The sequence below is a fragment of the Bombus vancouverensis genome, chromosome 12, assembly GCF_051014615.1.
Source record: "Bombus vancouverensis nearcticus chromosome 12, iyBomVanc1_principal, whole genome shotgun sequence".
NCBI classification, from domain to species: domain Eukaryota; kingdom Metazoa; phylum Arthropoda; class Insecta; order Hymenoptera; family Apidae; genus Bombus; species Bombus vancouverensis.
Genome location: NC_134922.1, coordinates 3,343,118 through 3,360,413, shown reverse-complemented (window position 1 = coordinate 3,360,413; position 17,296 = coordinate 3,343,118). Strand labels below are relative to the sequence as shown.

The following is a 17,296-nucleotide window of genomic DNA, read 5'->3' as shown; positions in this document are numbered from 1 at the left end:
TACTCAAAGTGTAAGTATTGAATCCCAACTACTAATCTTTTTCATTTGTGGACCTCTAATTATATAACTTTTTACTTTATAATGAATATGACAAAAAGAAAGATTCGTCAACTAATTCAAGAACCTAATGTTTGGTTGAGTAAAAATGAATAATAAAGTACTTAGATAGGTAGTACTATTATATAACTATAATAAAGGAGTACTCCAATGCTCTAATCTTTCTACATATGGTTCTACATAGTGAAATTTTTAGCTATGTTGTTTTTCTTTACTTTTTCTCATAACTTGACTGACTGAGACCATAGAAAATCTTACCTTCCAATTGATCTATAGTTAAAGATATCTTCTAAATCTCTCAGTCTCTCATGTTCTTTTTATGTTAACTTCTTCCAGAATCTACTTTTGCTCAATCAAGCAATACATTACGTCTGTGTCGTTCGCTAATTAACGTCTTATTTCTACACATTTGAATTTAATATGTATGAAATATATATTATGTTATAGATATTTTATTATTGCTTTTTGCCGATTTGAAATAAGAAATTCATAGATTCTGTTTTTATATTTTATACGTAAATGTTTACACTTTTTATTTATAGTTGCCAAAATTTTAACATTGATCATCGCATTCAACGATATAAGGAGGAGAACACTCGCTGTGTTTGATTCCAAAAGAAAACATGGGCTGTGGTTTAGGAGGTTTCAGATTGTATTTCGGACCCGGAGAACGGCAAATTATTTTTTCGTCTCTTCTGAAAGTTACGCTATACATTGGAGATCTTTGGGCAACCAATGCATCATTGTAAAGTTTGGGACCTGGTGTAGGATCACGTCTTAAAGCAGGTAAACGTTCTCCTCTAAAAATCATGTAACAAACATTTAATATAATTTAATTTTGATAAGATAAAAGTTAATTAGAACTATTTTTTTAAATACGAAAACTTCCGATAATTGTCAGAAATTCGGGACCAAAGTATTGCAATTATAGAAAGGTAAAAACGATTCTATTTTTCAAAACTGAAATGTTAGATGAATTGAACGTAGAAAAAGACAACACGGCTGAAAGAAAAAGAGGGGTCGAGAGTAGAAGCGTTCAGAAAACATTGAAGGCTTGCAATAATCTGAGATTTCCAACTCAAAAATCAAAATTTTTTATTTTTGATTTGTGATCAATGAAATTGTATAATGAAACTTTTATCAATATGCTTATTACAACTTTCTATTTAGAATGACTCCAAACACGATATAATTTGGAATATATTTGTTTACTTAATAAATGATAATTTTTCTTTGTATTATAATGTATAAACATAGTGCATTTTTAAAAGTAAACAAATATAAATTAGGCAGATTGTACATATTTCCTTTCGTAAGATTTATGATTGGACTAGACCACGTGTAGCCGAAGAAAATGTTTACGAGAATAGGTAATTCACTCGATGGACGATGGCTGGTGACTCGAAGTCATGCAAATATCGAGTATCATTCAGTTTACATCAAATTTAAATTCAATACAAGTTTAGATCATTGTTGTTAATAGATCTGGCCACCAAATGGGAAAAACAAAACTCCCTTCTGATGTGTATAAGAAAACGTGAAGTTCGAATGCCAAAAACGGTTGCCTAGCTTTCATCATCCTCGGCTGTCGGGAGAGAAAACGCAAACAGATGTACATACTATAAATCGGGCCCTCTTCCTTTCAAGTATCGATCCCAAATGGATTAACGATTCGAACGAAAAATTATGGTGGAAAAAGATAATACTTTGCTATGTTTATTTTCATTCCCGTCACATCCGGATCCTTATATATTTTAACGGTATTGTGTCGGTATTATATTTGAGCCGTAATAATCTTTATATTGACGAATGTCTCAAGGATTACTGATGCGTAACAAGAAGTACTTACATAAAAAAAGCTGGACCTGGTATAGGAAATTTTACATTATAAGGACCTGGTGAAAAGGAACATTTTCTCTGTTTAGTTCTGGATTTTAGTGTAAAAGATGGACCTTTTGGAGATGGCAATAGATATTTTGGACCAGGCGTACAAGAAGTATCTGCGAAAAAGAGAAAATAAGAATATTATATAATCAATTGATTTGATATTTTGTATTCGAGTCAAATGTCAATAATCTTGTACAAAATACGTTATACAGATTACATCAAATTTTTATTAAAAATTATTATTACGGAATATGTAATGTAATGTAATTACGTAGTTAAAAAGATAACGGAAGTAATAAAATAGTATAACATTTTTGAGATATTGAGGTTGTTTTTATAATAGAAATGTTATAATCAATCCATTAGATATAAGATACTGACTGGAATTAAATACGTATATGTATAATGAACGTGTAATTCACGAAATGATTCGTGCGTAATTCAAAGAATATAAGAATAAGTAGAATACCGAAAGTCTTTCCAACTAATCCAAATGAAAAACCACCGCGTATGGGCTTGTCTAATAAATATTTCGGTCCTGGTCCCTCACATATTCGTAAACTAGGATATTTGTTGCCAAATGTATATGCTGGATTTCGATACCTCGAAAGGCAATGCTCTTGATAACCCACGAGAGTTTTTAGTGGATATTTTGGACCCGGACCTGAAATATAACATTTTTAAAACTAACTTTACATAAGATTAAATTTAATATACAATATTGCATATGTATACATATAAACAATTTATATTTAATATTCGAGAAATGTTTATTCATCTGCGATGTATAATGTAATGACATTTAATTATTTACTTCTAAAACTGCATGTAAGACTCCCTATTTTTTTATGTGATTTAGTTTGTGTTTGCGTATCTGGTTGTGTGCCTGGTTTTGGTGGCATTTTTATACTTTATAATTTACATTTCCACAAAAATTTAAATTAGATAAAAATTTTGGGTGATATTATTTCAGTCTGTTCATTTTAAATATAAACAGTTGCTTAAGAGTTGTGTATGTGTGTTATGATTAGATCGCAAATTTTTATGCTTTTATGAGAAATTTCAAGGCGCAAAAGTGCACAGAATGCACATAAAATGTAAAAATATGTAAAATATATAAAGTAGAATATGTACCACGGTCGTACGACTGTGGCATGTATGTATACTTACGTACAACGAACCAGGCGCAAAATCAGAGAGCTATAGGAGATTAAAACTTCTGAAATCATTCAAAATCGCCACGTTAGATGCAAACAGAAGCAAGCATCAATGATTTCATAGAATTCGAATAGAATTGCACTTGATAAATATAAATCTGAACTAAAGGGTAGAATAATAGTTTTGAAAAAGAAAATTATTAATTCAATCTATTTTCATCAAAATTTGTACACTCTTCAAAAAGATTTGTTATAACAAATTTGTAAATATACATTTGTACATCAAATCTGACAAAGCTGCTATCATATTGTATAAAGACTGCAAAATTATATCTATTAATTCCTACCATTATTCATTTTTACAAAAATTAAATGATTATAAGAAAAAATAGATATTGTGTTAATATAGTATAGTGCTTATAATCCAAATCTAGGATATTCTTATTTTAATAATGTAAGATATGATTTTTAATAAGTTGGAAGACTTTTTACATAACTCAACGAAACAATTTGAATTAGCACAATATAAACATTTATTTTAAATATATATATAAAACAAGTTACATTAACTTGACATCACAAGCATGTAAAGTGCTATATACAAAATTATGTTAATTTACAAAATTAACATATCAATCTTCATCCAAGCCTGTGATAGGTAAACCAGCACATTCGCTATGTCTTATACCAAAAGAATACATAGGAGGACGTCTTCCAGTATCATATTGAGGATAATATTGTGGTCCTGGACTTTTATCTATATCTGGTAATCCAGTCCTCCATTTTAAACTGTATGCTGGAGAACTACGTTTTGTAAGATTGGCATCTATATTGCTGTAAGCTGCTGGACCAGGACCAATATCTTCTTCTCTAAGTTTGTGAATCCCAGCACTGTAATAGTAAAATATATTAAAATATTTTATTATAATTATTTTTTGTACCTATAGACAATAGAGCACACCTTATAGACGTCAATGGTTTCAAAATATGTTGTTGAGATCAATGCCCTAGATAATTTCATAATTTCTGAGTATAATTTCATATATAAGGAATTAATTGAATGTGTATTTTCTTGCGTGTACCTCATGCAGCATTAATACTATTTTTTTCAAAAACAGGAGCAATGAGATACACACGAGGATGCGTAAGAGTATTTACATGATATTCTTAAATAACAATATCTTATTCACAGTTGTTATTGTTCTTTTGTTCACTCAAATTCACATATTATAAATATCAAGGCATTAAAAATACTTTCACTTATATCTCTGAAATTAAAGCAGCAGAAATTATATAACTTTATGTATATGTGCATATGAAGTTACCTCGGTCGTGAAACAAATAAATAAATTAAATTATCAAGATGTAAATTTAATTCTTCAATTCTATAAATCTAAACATAATTATTTAGTCTCAACTTCAAATTTACTTACGTACATAGAAAAAGCACCTTGAGCTGCTTTGTCAGGAATTTTTGGTCCTATAGTAGTTGGTAAAATATATGCACTTGGACCAGGTCCACTGTCATCTAGTTTTGTTCTACTCCTAGATTTAATAGTATAAGCAGGGGCTCTAATATTGTGATTCATTGGGGGACATAACTCTGGATAATGTGCTCCTGGTCCTGGTCCAAAATCACTCACTACATTAAAAAAATGGTTTTTTATAACAGATATTTACTTAAAATACATCAAATTATTTTTTTAAACAATCACTCATCGTTAAAGCTTAAAATAAGATTGGAACTTCAAAGAAAAATTAAATAAAAAGTAACTAAAAATTACAGTGTAGAAGATGTGTGGATGTAAAATGTAAAGAAGTCTGTCTAGCTTGAACTACTATATAATAAGCTAAATGAATTGGTTTTCACTTTAATTCATGAACTATTATGATTCTTGAATTATTTTTACTTAAAATTTCATGAATGTAACTTTTTATTATTTAATGAAGTATATTATCAATTACTTATTAAATGTTATGATATAAATATAGCTACCTTTGAATGGTTCTCGACCAACTATTGTATATGCGGGAGGATTATCTACTCCATAAATCGTTAATTTTGAAACATTATATTGTGGTCCAGGTCCAATACTTGATACATGAAGTTTCGTTCGAGGTCTTATAGTATATGCTGGACCTCTTGGTCGAGATAGACAGTGACCCTCATATCCAACTAAGGTTTGCAGTTTATATATAGGAGCAGGACCTACACAAACACACATAAATATGTATTTTTATTATGTATAAAATTGGCAATGAGTAAATGTTTGAAAATTAATAAAGAATATTTTAAATATCTGTTATAATTTTTTGATAGTATGAATTATTTGGTAAATAAAATAATGGCTGTAATAATTATCATTATAATATTAATTTCATTAATAAGAAATAACTTTGTTTGTCAATATAACATAATAACATACATTAATAAACAAAGTAAAATGTGTTAAAATCATTAACATAAGTTATAGTTATAAATAAATATCTGTTACAAAAAATATGAGAATTAAAATTTTATTTTATTGACATAAATATTAATCAAATACTATATCTTTATATCAAAATTCTATAAAATCTTACCTTTTATCATACAACTCAACAACTTTGGTTTATTTTCCTTATCCTCCATCTTTTATAATAAAGAACGTACAAAAAAATAATAAAAAAATTACAACATAATACAATACGAAAATGAAAACTATTAATAATCTGAAATTTGAATAAAATTGACATAAGAACCACATTCAGAGCATTTATACTATTCAATTAAACATTATTATTATGAATTGTAATAAAGGAATTTCTTGCATATATATACTAAATTTTATAAAAACTAAATAATAAAGTAAATGCATATTAATAAACATTCTATATTTTTTATTTACTTCTGCAATGATGAATCCCATAACATGCCTTCAAATAAATTATAAATTACTTGTTTTCTTATCAAGATATGTTGGTCATCTTGAGTGTTTTAAGAAGAATGTTTAACATTTCTATCGAATTTGGATGAAACATCCAATTTTACATAAAATGTATTATACGAAATAAGGTCCAAAATCAATAGTTACTGCGATAGTCTCAAATTAATAATTGAAAGAAATTGCATCATTTGACAGTAAAAAATCCTCATTGGCTTCATGAATTTGCACCACCACCAATGTAATCTGAACATTTGATGTGGAATAATCAATCACCAGATCATGACTTTCATGAAATGGGAAAAGTAAATGATATATTTATATAATGATATCATAGTTTCAGTATTATATATTCTTTATTAATAGAAAACTAATAAATTGTTAACATAAGTTCCAGTAAATAAAATCTTTGTTACTTAAATTAGTATTGGCGTAGTGCGCCACGTCTAATTGCTGGTTGTCGATTTGGTGGTGTTATTGATATATCTAAATAATCACCAATTGTAAATCTGGAATTATAAAAATAAGTAAAATTATTCTCTTTATTTTAAAATTAACTTTAATTATAAAAAGCATACCGTGCTTGAGCAAGTGTTTTATTATCATCTGCACCCTTTTGTCCTGAACAAGTAACACCGATTTCTCTCATGCGATATCCAGAATTTCGTAATTCTGGTGTTACTAATGAAAAATCAAAGTATGTTCCTTTACTTCTAGCATCTGGATTTACTTCTTTAACTAATCCTGTAATCTCGCGTAAGGTTGCGTCCATCCTGGTTACATTGAATTAGTTTAAAAAGATTAGATTTGATATTTCTAACCTTGATATGTCTAACCTTTTTACAAATTATAATATATGAATGTATGTGTAATTTTAAATATTTGTAATAAAAATATTTTACCATGTATATATTTGTAATTCATTTGAGGGAACATTTCCCCTGCTATATTCCATTATATTGTGATGTCTTCCTGTATTACAAAATACCCGGAGTAGAAGTGGGCATGTCTGAAAGAAAATATTATAAAAATTTATTAGGTATAAAATAAGTATTTGTTCCAAAAGATATTAAATATATGAGTAATTGTTTCTAAATTTGGAAGAGTTAATTTTCAATCGATATTTCTTAAAAGTTTTTGATGTTACGTACTTTTTCTCTGTCTATGGGTTTTTCCGGTAATTGTTTTTCATCTACTACCATGGACTCTATTGCTGAGGTCATATTTATAATTATTATAAAAATTTAAGAATTATCGTGAAGAAACAATAGACCGAAATTCAATACCACATGTACACAACTACCGTTTACATGTGATGTTACGCTATCGTGTGAAATTGGTTTCACATGTAGCGATATCGATATGCGAAATTTGAAATTGTTTGTTGTACATACATGGAAGGAAATATTGCATTTTTAGAATGACTTGTTCTAATCAATCAATTTACTACACATCTAACAATAGACTATCCATTTCCATAGACCCGGTTAGATTATCTTTTCATTTCTTTAACTTGCATGGAATGACCATTTGAGGTCACATATGCACATATTTAATGTAATATCCGAGAAGAGAATTAGGAAAGTATATTTTTCATAAACCAGTCGTGAAAGGGGCTGCATTCAAAATCATTATAGTAAATTTATTTCCAGCTACAGAATAAGAAATATGTAAAGTAATTAAAAAATATCTTATCTCCATTCTGTGGATTATATATCATTAAAGGAGGCAAAAGGAAAAGAGAGTTATACAGAATGTTGCAAGGAAATGACAACAATAATAATAGTAATCATACTGTCAAATTGTTTAAAATGTCAAAATTTAATATCAGTTGCAAATATATAGCGCATTTTTATGATAATTATTATTGAATTCATTACTTCCTTTTTTTTTGATATACTAAAAACTACATTTTACTTTTCTATATAGACAAATCTGAATCAGTATCATTAACAATATCCAAGTCATTATCATCATCTTTAATCATTAATGATTTTAATTTTAATAACAAATTTTCTTTGGATAATATTTCTTTTTTGATACAATTATCTTTTGGTTCCTTTTCTTCATTTGTAGCTTCTTCCCTGTTTTCCTTGATACATTTATTTTTGTTACTTGTAGCTAAAACATAGTATATGATTTGAAGTTTAATTTTATACAGGTATGCAATATTATATAAAATTAATTTTGATGTAATTATATATATAATAATATTAATTAAAATACCATTTTTATTCATGTAACGTATGAATGTTCTACGTTTTCTTTCAGATAATCCTTTGAGCAGATTCTGTAATTCTATATCTAATTTATTAGTTTCTTCTATACCAGGTTCTTCTTTAACAATGTTACTTTTATTGCCACATTTCGGACAAACTTTATATTGTATAGCACAAGGTATGCAGATGTTGTGGTAAGCATGTTTTATTGTTTTCTGTTCACATTTGATACATTTTGCAGCTGCTTTTAATGGTTTATATTTTTTGTATTTAATTTTCCACTCAATTATCTGTTTACATCTTTCACATACATGTACAACTTGAATGCTATTAATATATTTTGTTTTATTTGATGTGTCATGTAAATCGTTTTTGAAAACAGTTTGATTCTGATACTTTTGTGGTCTTGATCGGTTAGCATTTCCTCTTTGTGTGCTCATATTTTTACTTATATATAAACAATTACAACATTTTTATACAATATAGCAATTTATTAAAATATTTTTCAGGTTCTTTGTAATACTATAATTCTTTTACAATATTAATTATAAAGAATGTAAATATTTTAATTTTCGTATTGCAATTGCATTATAATGTCAATGTTTCAGTCATATAATTGGTATTAATTCAATTACAATTATTTATATATAAATTTCTATAATATAAAACTACTTTAAAATTTCTTTTAGGACTGAACTTCGTTTTAGTAAACGTAATATTATTAACTTTTTTATTTAGTCTTATAGTCATTGATGTGTAGAATTCGAAAATGCAAGTTTTAAGATGCTGAATTCACTGGTTCCAAAGTTACGCGTACATAAAGTTGAGCACGTTTAGCGTATTTGACAGGTTAATTTGACGCCATTGACTTCATGATTCATCCAATGAATGGAGATGCTGATTATAGACAGAAGCACGTGGGTAGTGGCCATTTTGTAGCGGGACTTTGAATCGTGAGTATTGGGTTAGATTTGTGTTATTGTTATACTTTACTCTTTGGCCATTGCGAAGATTGCGTCCACTAAGTTGAAATCCACACCTTTTAATTTAATATAACCATGCCAGATTGTTTACAATTACATATCTGCATGCTTTAAAATCGTTTGTGTTGTCATCTAATAGTAACGTATAGAAATATTCATCTGTGGTGATTGTTGGTGATAGGGTGATTATAGTGGGTTACAATATGATAGTAGGTTAGTTCATTCTGTATTATCTTTCATTCCTTTCTAACCTAAAAGTAGTAAGATGGGTTATACGAGATATACACACATACTATTATATCTAAAGCATTAACTTTCGATTTACAGTCTGCTATGTTATTTTATATACATATTTGTATACTATATAATTATTAAATATTTCATTTAAAAATATATTCAAAACATAAACTTTCACTTTTATTTGCAGTCTTATTTAAGATTTTATGACGTCTTACGTCTTTATCTTTAGTTTTCATAAAAGATTATTTTATTAACGTCATGCAAATTAGAGTAGACTAAAAATATTAAATCATAGTTGATGATTTAATCTTTTATTGACATATTTATGATGTTATACTATTCATTATATACAAGTCATAGATAATTTTGTAAATAAATCTGGAATAATTGTATTTTTTATACCATTGAATCTTTGCATAGAGTTTAATCAATATAGTTTATATGCACCTTGTTATTTATAAGCAATTTGGTCACAATTCTGTCAATATTGCAGTATGATATAGTGTATTTTTAAAGATGATACATTATATGTTTTTGATTCATGTAATATTATCTAATTTTAAACAGTTATTTCAATTCTAATTACATAGGATATCCATAGTGATATTCACTAACATGGAACCAATAATAATACATAAAGTAATAATATTGTGAGTTTAATCGTAGTTCAATGTAATATAATTTTATGTTGATATTATACTGATTTATTTAATTTTTGAGGTTGTATTTATTATTTTAAACATATAAACGAACATACAAATCAATGATTAGTAATGTAACCTTTGAACAGTTGTGAAAACAGTGAAAATTGTGATAATAGTGCATTAGTGTATTTGATTTTGTGAACATGAATTCTGTGTTACTCATTAGTGGAAGTTATAGAGAAATTTATTTTTTCTACTAATAATGATTGATGTGCAGTGAATAAAAATAAACATGATGCCTTCTATAAAAAATGAGGTAATTATGAAAATTTTATATTAAATATTGTCATGATACATAGTACCTTTCCCCATATAGCTCATTATTTTGTATGTTTGATGATTTATGATTAAAAGAAGTATAACTTTTAAACTTATATAAGTTTACACAAACATCAAATTCTACATAGTTAAACAAATAAATTATATGTATAGTATAATATGTATTATATAATATTAATTAAATATTAATTGAAAATAATATTTTATTAATATGTACCAATATTCAATATCTGCTTTACTTTCATTTTCTTGAAAATGCAATTTTCAGATTAAAACTGAATAAATTAAAAAAGATTAGTTAAAATGTGTACTTTAATTAATACGAAAAGAATTTCTTATATATTGTTTGATCTATAATCAGCAAAGATGATATTAAGAATAAAAGGATTTATTTATGTAAAATCAAAAATATATACTATCCAAATCAAAATGTTATTGATTGCAAATAGATTTAAAGATAACAATTTCAAATTTGATAGTAAAGATGTTAGTTACTTACAAAAAAATATGTATAACATATAAATTATTTATATGTGTGAAACAAAATTAAGAAATACTTTTACATAGTACAAATATTTTTTGAGAGCTAGTGGTGGAAGAAATTTTAAAAGTATTGATTTCTTAAAAACGATTTTTACATATTTTTGTAGATGTAAGGAAAACATGTACCTATGATTTTTTGTTAAGAAGTTGTCATAAATTAAACATGTTGTCATGTCTTAAATAAAAGTTGTTAGGTTTGATAATATCTGTTCGAATATTGAAAAATTTATCTGCAATCCCATTTAAAAAAATTGGGGTAGCATTCTCTTTATTTTTAAGAAACTCACTCCCACAATATCTTACATACAACGTCTTACATCTTAAAATGTTAGGTTTTCTGCACCATTTAATACTTGAAAATTTCAAGTTTACGTCTGTAATGGTTTCTAAAAAAACAGCTTGTTACACTTTATCTTCTCTACCCTGTATAATAATAAAGAATGTATAATATCATATTTAATTTATTTAATAGTATGTAATGTTATGTATGTTCAATATTATGTAATATTGTTTGCTTATTTAATTAGAAAATTTTAATTTATTTAATTAATAATAACCATTAATCGGCTTCGTCTGTTGTTGATAATCGGCCATGAATCTGTTGTGTAAGATGGGTTCCACATCATCAAATATATTAATGTAATCTCATTATTTGATAAAATTGATATTATATTGTACAAAGGAAATATTATATTACAGGAAAAAGTTATTTTGGAAGCAGATACTGTTTTTTTGTTAATGAAAAAAGGATTTCCTATATCTCGAAATGTAAGAGCTCAATGGATGTTAGAACATTTAGATACTGTGATAAGTATCCAATGTTCAAGTTTTAAAACGAGGGAAGCAGCAGAACTAGAAATTGTATCAGTGTTACCGAAAAATAAATCTGGATCATGGTCCCCTGAAACATGTCATCAGTATCTTTACAAAGTGACTTCTACAACTTCAGTAATATTTCTGGCGCATAAGTACAGGATGGTTTTTAATTTGGACTTAAGTCCATCACTCGCAACTGTGGTAAGTATGTAGTTCTAAATTCAGTAAAATAATTAAGATAAAGAATCAAGTATTATATTTTTCTATATTTTTACTAACAATAAAAGATTATAACTTGGACGTGAATTTATGCAATTAAATTGGTGTTAAAGCGTAAATTGTAAGAGTAGAGTTTCTATACACATTTACAAACACACTAATTATTAAAGTTTCTTAATGATTTTATTTAGCGACATGGTTAGTCGGTTGTTAATAATATATTAACATCTTTACTCATCCCTTTTTTCTCTGCCACAACATCTTTCTTTTTAATATTAATAAGTAAATTTAATAACGTTACTCGTACATCTATATCGTATATTCGTAATATATACGATTCAGTTTAGGAACTGGAATAGGAGCTCATATAGAGTGTTAATGAATGTGTGGTCACTTTTGAAGGATCAGGAACAAAGGAAAGTTGATATCCAAAAATATCGGTTGAAGATTATTTTTTCAAGTTGTAAATAATTCAATTTTCGCTAGGAATCCCTTCTCAAACACAACTCGTCTTACGCTGTTATACAAATTCTGCGAACTTATCACAGTGTCATTTATCTAGCAGAGAGTTGCGGAACGAAAAACTTCCAAAACTGTATATTATTTTAGATATGTTATTGATTATATCGAAGTGTAAATGCAATGCAATATATAAAGATAGGTGTATTGTTATAAAAAAACTTTTTATTGTGCAAAGTAATAAAATTTGATGCTTAATAAAGTTTACATACTGTGGGAAATTCGGTGTTGTACGATGATTGTTTAAAATAGGTAAATTGCTGCATTATAGTCGATCTCTCTACTCACTGATAGGGATTAGCTGTGTACATAGATCAATGATACTGTGGAGCATCTGACAAACATTTCTTTCTCGGTCACACTCAATATTTCTTATTCTGATCTTTACACGAATAAAACCTGGTTGACGCTATATATCATACGAATAGTACTTAAATAATATAAAATAATACTAAAAGTACTTAACACTAAACCTATCGACACTTTATATATACCTATTCCTACCGTGTGCGGTCAAAATGACTGGTGATTAAAGAAATAACAATTTTTATGATTTAACTTAGATAATTGTTAATTTATAACTAAATGTATATAAAATGATGAGCTTTCATAAAATTTCGTCCAAATTTACTTTTGTTTAATTTCAATTATAGATTTAAATAGAATTACACTTTTATTTATATAGAGATATATCTTATTCAACTTTACTGCATTTTTTACAAATTATCTTATTATCAAATGTACATTTGCCGCATAAATATTTTCCACATCTTAAACAAATGTTCGTAATTTTGTAACCTTTACAACCTTTTACTTGACAAGTTTTTTGTAGTGATGAATCTGAACTTGTTGATAGTTTTATTGCATGGTTTTTTTCTCGCGATTCTTTATATAAAAGTAATGTATGCACCAGGTTTATAACAATTTTGTGAAATCTCTGTAAATTGGCCCCATACTGTAGATACCATTGCAAATTTATTGGTTCGTAAACGTTGGCTTCTTTCGCTCTTCTTATTAAATCGTATAAACTTCATAATTTCAGCAAAGTCATTCCTGCCCATTATTTGTGAAAAAACTGCAGGTCTCCAAATTTTATTCCACAAATATGAGACATCTAAATTTTTTATATAGCAGAGCAATAAATGCATGTAGTTTTGTTGTATCTAGCTCCCTCTTAGTCCCAAATACTCTTAATTCTTCTTCTTCCGTACATTTTATTATATGATCCCTTATAAGGTGATCAATGATAAAATGCCGTCTTTACTTGTCCTTTCATAATATGCCGTTTAGCATATCCCTAAAAATATTATGGACTGATATCCTGCCAGGTTTGGGACTTGCATCTATTTCTCTCCAAACTGTCCTATCGGGTCCAGTTTTGATACGTTGGTTCTCTACATCAGTCTCACTCTTTGTTGTCAACGATAATTTCTTTCCTTTTTACCCTGGACTTATTTATAATATTCAACTCTGATTCGGTTGTAAATAGCTTTTCATGTGTTTCCATGCCTTTATCAGTTGCTGAAGTTTCTTGTTCATCGCACACTGAACAGTCTTCTATGTCCGTAATTTTTTTTTATAATTTTTTTAAATCTTGACATTTCTAGGGTAAATATTTATCACAGAATAATACCATGTACGGAATACAAAATTATTGTCAAATTTGATATGCTTTACGCAAAACGCTCTGCGATGCTTTCTGTCTGAGTTTTAGAGATAACAATTAGATGTCGACTAATTGACTAACAAACTGAGATGTATTCTAGTCGAAAGGACAATAGCAAATAAGAATATGGCCTGTGACGGCGATATTTATATAAAAATATTGATGAGTATTGGCCGTTCTCCACCAATGGTTACTCCAGGGTGGAGTTGGGAAAGCTTTTCGCGTGTTTTATCGCAATGAGCAATAACCCTAAGAAACTTCTCGACTTTTAAAATGTTTGTAACAATGGACTGTGAAAAATGCTAAATTTTACGGCGGTTCCTTAGGATTATTATGGACTTGAGTTGGTATGTCTTGATAGCTGGTGGCCATCTTGATCGAGGGATGGATCATGCTTTATGACAAGATTACGGGTGTAACAGCTGTTATTATTTGTTATTACTAATTTTGTTTGTCATTTGACCATGAGAATAACGAAAATATTTTGTCGGATGGTCAAAGTGACCGCTCACGGTAGGCAAGGCAGAGTACAAATTTTTCCCAGAAAATAAAAGAGCAAATTAAAAGTAAATACCGAAAAATATATTGTATGTATGTTTTAGGAAAAGTCAGAAATTATGAAGCGATATGATAAAGTTTAAATATGGTTAACTTTGTGTAGAAGTTCGAGAGCGGTCAATTTGACCGCCGCTGGTAGGTTTAGTGTTAAATATTTGCTACTTAACCGATGATCACAAGGGATAGTTGTAATTCCATTTTCAATTCGATCATATGCTGACACTATATATATCTTAAAAAAACGTATATGTATTATGACATGTAAAAATTCTTAAATTAAAAATATATATATTAAAATATTTATATAATGTAAAAAGTCTTTTCTCGTATATTTATTGTTATTATAGGATATACAACATGGTGAAATAGTCATAGATGAAGTATATATGGCTACTAAACATTTCTTGGAAAGCATTATTAGACCTGTAAGTAATAATTTATTATTTCAAACTCATATAATATCGCGAAATATGTACTACTTATATCGTGCAGTGAAACCAAACTTTCGACCAACAATAGATATACCTTACGCGTAATAGTTATCAACCAAATCTAAAAAATGCGTATAAGATTATACATGTTTAAAACATCTTATGGTCAAACCGAGTTTTGATCGAACCTCAAAATTTTTATATAGAATCTCTTTAAGAACAATTGTCATAATTTATATATTATGTATTTAATGTACTTTGTGTCATTTTTCCGTTGAAACTATCTCACAAAAGGTATACCTATAATTTAAAAAATTAAGAACAAATAAATGTTCTATATGAATATAAAATTATTGCACAAACGAGTTTAATATTATTGTAGTTTACAATACCAGGAAGTAAAAGAATAATGCAACCAGAGATTTATGTAACCATAATAGCCCATACACCCTTTTTTACAAGCCCTGCGCAGCAAGTGTTAGTACAAGGTTGGCTTGTAACTTTGGATAACGTTAAACAGCTTACAAATTTCATAGAAAACCAACTTCATATATTAGAAGAGAAAGTGGCATGTGTTACCGCTGTAGCTAGTCAACAATTGGAAAATTTAAAAGCTGAAAACGAACGTTTAGTCGGAGGTCTTTTTGAAGAGAACAATACTTGTCTAAATAAAAATAATAATACTTGTGTTACTAATACTTCATTAATTTCCCCGGAATCAAGCTTTATCAATATGTTGAGATATGGAATGTTAGCACTTACTCTGCTACCGGAACATAGTTGTGCACGTAAGTATTATGAATATACATATGTATTAACACATATTGGAATAGGGAAAAAGAATATATGTGTAAACAGAAATATAAATATATATTTTATTTATTTTATTTATTATTTATTAAACTTAGTCCCTGCCTTTCGGCTTTGGACGACTTCCGGTTTACATACTTATTTACATTACTACTTAAGTCACCTTACAGTACGCTTATGCTACCTTGTAATACGACATATGTTACATTGCACTTTGTTATTTTGCCCTAACCCCTCTGCCTGTCGTTCTTTGGCCTTTGATTCTAGCTGTATTCTCTTCTCTTCTCCATTATCTCTTTCAGCACTGCTAGCCCCTCTCCTGTCTCCTTTAGTGTCTCTTCCAGTCCCTTTGGTCCCCCTGTTACCTCACATTCTTCCAGGATATGTCTCATATCTTCCTCTCCTTTATTGCACAGCCTGCAGCTTCTTTCTTCCTCCTCTTTCCAGTGTTCCCTTGCCTTAGCTACGTTGCCGCATCTAAATCTGGCGAGCGTGTTTCTCTCCTTCCATTTCATCTTCCCTTCTAGGTACTTACTAGGTAATACCTATTATACCTCGATTCTCTTATCCTTTTCTCTCTCTCCTTTGTTTCCTTCTTCCTTCTTTCTTCCACGATTTGGTCTGCTGTTAGCCGTTCTTGTCCGTTTTCTGCTTCCACCTATGCCCTTCCCTCTCTTGCTTCCTCTAACCTCTTCTTTCTTTCTCTTGCTCTTTTCCCCTCTTGGCCTTTTCTTTGCCCCAATTTCTCTCTCTCTTTTATACATTCCTTTACTAGTTCCTTCTTCGATACTAGTGCTTTCTCCTCATACCTTGCAGCTCTTTTCAGTGCTTTTTCTCCTATTTCTGTTATCTTGCTCTCTTCTATTAAGATGTGGTTCGGCGTTGTTATCTCTAGGCCCAGGATCCACTTTGTGTATCTTCTTTTTACTTTGTCCAGTTTTTTCTCTTCGTTCCATCCCCATACTTCCGCACCAAATAGCGCCACACTCTCCGCCAGCGCTCTGAACATCTCCATCCTTCTCTTGAAATCCGACCTGAAGGCCCTTTCTCCTATGCTCCATGTCTTTTTCATCGCTACTGTTGCTCTCTTCTTTCTGCCTTGTATGTGTTTTTCGTCCCCGCCATTTTTCTGCAGAATGTATCCCAAGTATCTTGTCTCCTCCACTTCTTCTATTTCTTGTCCGCCCCATCTCCATGTCCTTTGTCTCCTCTTGTTCTTTCTCCTTTCGAATGCTATTATTTTTGTCTTCTCTGTGTTCAGCTCTAGCTCTGCGTTCTTCAGAA

The 17,296-nt window shown here is 28.8% G+C and overlaps 5 protein-coding genes across 8 annotated transcripts in view; 1 reads left to right on the top strand and 4 right to left on the bottom strand.

Annotated features, from left to right (window-relative positions):
* Positions 1 to 258: 258 nt before the first annotated feature.
* Positions 259 to 3,247, bottom strand: LOC117165006 (uncharacterized). Its single transcript, XM_033348458.2, has 4 exons — positions 2,759 to 3,247; positions 2,414 to 2,608; positions 1,907 to 2,057; positions 259 to 857 (listed from the first exon to the last, which is right to left on the bottom strand). Exons 1-4 carry the CDS (start codon positions 2,844 to 2,846, stop codon positions 611 to 613), a joined length of 681 nt encoding a protein of 226 aa, XP_033204349.1. The 5' UTR covers positions 2,847 to 3,247; the 3' UTR covers positions 259 to 610.
* Positions 3,248 to 3,610: 363 nt separating this feature from the next.
* LOC117165032 (ciliary microtubule associated protein 1A-like) lies at positions 3,611 to 5,827 on the bottom strand. The gene is made up of 4 exons (XM_033348499.2): positions 5,685 to 5,827; positions 5,098 to 5,310; positions 4,539 to 4,743; positions 3,611 to 3,992 (listed from the first exon to the last, which is right to left on the bottom strand). The coding sequence occupies exons 1-4, from the start codon at positions 5,731 to 5,733 to the stop codon at positions 3,734 to 3,736; spliced, it is 726 nt and encodes a 241-aa protein (XP_033204390.1). The 5' UTR covers positions 5,734 to 5,827; the 3' UTR covers positions 3,611 to 3,733.
* Positions 5,828 to 6,362: 535 nt separating this feature from the next.
* Positions 6,363 to 7,378, bottom strand: Bin1 (histone deacetylase complex subunit SAP18). Its single transcript, XM_033348501.2, has 4 exons — positions 7,177 to 7,378; positions 6,928 to 7,034; positions 6,604 to 6,798; positions 6,363 to 6,534 (listed from the first exon to the last, which is right to left on the bottom strand). The coding sequence occupies exons 1-4, from the start codon at positions 7,246 to 7,248 to the stop codon at positions 6,447 to 6,449; spliced, it is 462 nt and encodes a 153-aa protein (XP_033204392.1). The 5' UTR covers positions 7,249 to 7,378; the 3' UTR covers positions 6,363 to 6,446.
* A 449-nt stretch (positions 7,379 to 7,827) lies between these two features.
* LOC117165033 (uncharacterized protein C9orf85 homolog) lies at positions 7,828 to 9,213 on the bottom strand. Its single transcript, XM_033348500.2, has 2 exons — positions 8,252 to 9,213; positions 7,828 to 8,146 (listed from the first exon to the last, which is right to left on the bottom strand). Exons 1-2 carry the CDS (start codon positions 8,682 to 8,684, stop codon positions 7,947 to 7,949), a joined length of 633 nt encoding a protein of 210 aa, XP_033204391.1. The 5' UTR covers positions 8,685 to 9,213; the 3' UTR covers positions 7,828 to 7,946.
* Positions 9,214 to 9,266: 53 nt separating this feature from the next.
* The window catches only part of LOC117165031 (KICSTOR complex protein SZT2), a 34,477-nt gene continuing 26,447 nt past the window's right edge, over positions 9,267 to 17,296 (top strand). Inside the window, exons 1-5 of one of the 4 annotated variants that reach the window (XM_076623442.1) lie at positions 9,267 to 9,440; positions 10,188 to 10,427; positions 11,693 to 12,010; positions 15,119 to 15,196; positions 15,585 to 15,990. In XM_076623442.1, the coding sequence (XP_076479557.1) occupies positions 10,404 to 10,427; positions 11,693 to 12,010; positions 15,119 to 15,196; positions 15,585 to 15,990 (826 nt within the window). In that variant the 5' untranslated portion in view covers positions 9,267 to 9,440; positions 10,188 to 10,403. Of the gene's footprint in view, positions 9,441 to 10,187; positions 10,428 to 11,692; positions 12,011 to 15,118; positions 15,197 to 15,584; positions 15,991 to 17,296 lie in introns of those variants that run through there. The other 3 variants (XM_033348496.2, XM_076623440.1, XM_076623441.1) reach the window with 3 other exon arrangements.